At 58.9% G+C, this 1,476-nt stretch overlaps 1 protein-coding gene across 1 annotated transcript; it reads right to left on the bottom strand.

Annotated features, from left to right (window-relative positions):
* Positions 1–784: 784 nt before the first annotated feature.
* Positions 785–1,303, bottom strand: LOC104623569 (lysozyme-like protein 1; the record flags this gene model as incomplete). Its single annotated transcript, XM_010290700.1, has 2 exons — positions 1,159–1,303; positions 785–1,053 (listed from the first exon to the last, which is right to left on the bottom strand). Coding segments are annotated over exons 1-2 (414 nt in total), but the record flags the coding sequence as incomplete, so codon positions are not given.
* Positions 1,304–1,476: the final 173 nt, after the last annotated feature.

Consider the following 1,476-nt stretch of genomic DNA (forward strand, 5'->3'; position numbering starts at 1 on the left):
AACAGCCATAAATGTGTTTTCCTTCACAAATGCCGGTGTGCCTGCCTCTGTAATCACATGTGAGAGAGAGCTGGAAGCGGGGGGGAATGGGAGGCAGACCCATCTATGCTTATGATATTTCAATCCCTTCCTGCTTGCTCTGCTGGGTAAAAAAGCCATTAGGGAGCTTTTCTGCCTACCTGGAAAAGGAGGTTTTGGACTGAACAGGAACGGGAGGTCCAACCCCAGCCTCCCAGACCTTGGGTTTTCTCATATAGCAGGATGTCTACTGGTCAGACACAGCAAAGCCCTTCCCATGTCCACCTAGGAGCTCCCCTCTGGTGATAGACCCCGAGCCGAGACCTGGATCTGCCTGACAGTAGTACAGCCTTGGGTGATCGTTTTCCCAGCTACTCACTCCACAACCAGGGGGATGCATTTGTCTCATTCAGCCCCACATCACAACCCACCCAAATCAGGACTGCCTATCTTCCACCCACAGCCGAAACACCCAGAGAGCCCTGGGGTCCCTAGTATCCCAGAAGAGGAAAGGATGGATGCAGGGCAAGGGAAGGGAGCTGGCCCAGAGATGCAAGATGAAACTCTGGGGATGGCTTTGGGGCACCAATACTGCAGTGCCTGGGAAAAAGACCTCTGGTAATGGCCATGGCCTCTCACTCCCCAGCCTCAGGAGTCAGTGGGGCTACCCACACCCTGCGCAGACCAAAAGGGGATCTAGACCCGGCCGTTCATCACCCCCAGCTTCCTGCAGCCACAGGCATTGAGTTGCCCAGGCTGGCCTCACACGCCCTTGTGGTTCCATTTTGGCCACAGGGTGAAGTTGGGCAGAGCAGGAGGTTTTGGGCTGTTGCCTCCGCTCCTGGGGCTGGCCCCAGCGGAGCAGTGCCGTGGTACCCCTGCAAGCCATCCTGCAGCAGTTATCCGAGGGGCTGCGGTTGTCGGAGCACTGCAGCTGGCTGCTGATCTGGAAGATGCCATAGTCAGTGCTGCCGTCTGCGTTGATGCTCTGTGCTGCAGTGTTGACGGTGCTCTCGTAAAAGGCCATGCAGAGCCCTGGGCAGGGGCAGAAGGCACAGAGGCCGTGCCACGGCTGCCATCCACAGGGATGGCGGCAGCCAGGAAGGAAAGGCTGTGGGCAGACAGGGGACTGAAACTCACAGTTGGTGAGGCTGTAGCCCCCAGAGCCATCCAGCCCCTCTTCCTGGAGCAGGTGAGCCAGCTTGCACCGGCTGAACACCTTGGCTTTGATGACCGTGGTCAGCGAGGCCAGCAGTGGCAGAAGCAGCCAGCAGAGAGATCCCATTCCTGCAGGGCTGCGGGTGCTTGCGTGCCGGGATCCGCAGCGGGAAAGGTAAAAACAAGGTGCAAGCAGGCAGTAAAGCACGGTTAGACATCCAAGGCCAGCTCCTCGGCAGGTAGTGCCACGGGTGGCTCCGGTGACCCTGGGCTGCTCCCGCCTGCCGCTGGGGGCTGCAC

This window comes from Phaethon lepturus, unplaced genomic scaffold (genome assembly GCF_000687285.1).
Source record: "Phaethon lepturus isolate BGI_N335 unplaced genomic scaffold, ASM68728v1 scaffold3417, whole genome shotgun sequence".
NCBI classification, from domain to species: Eukaryota; Metazoa; Chordata; class Aves; order Phaethontiformes; family Phaethontidae; genus Phaethon; species Phaethon lepturus.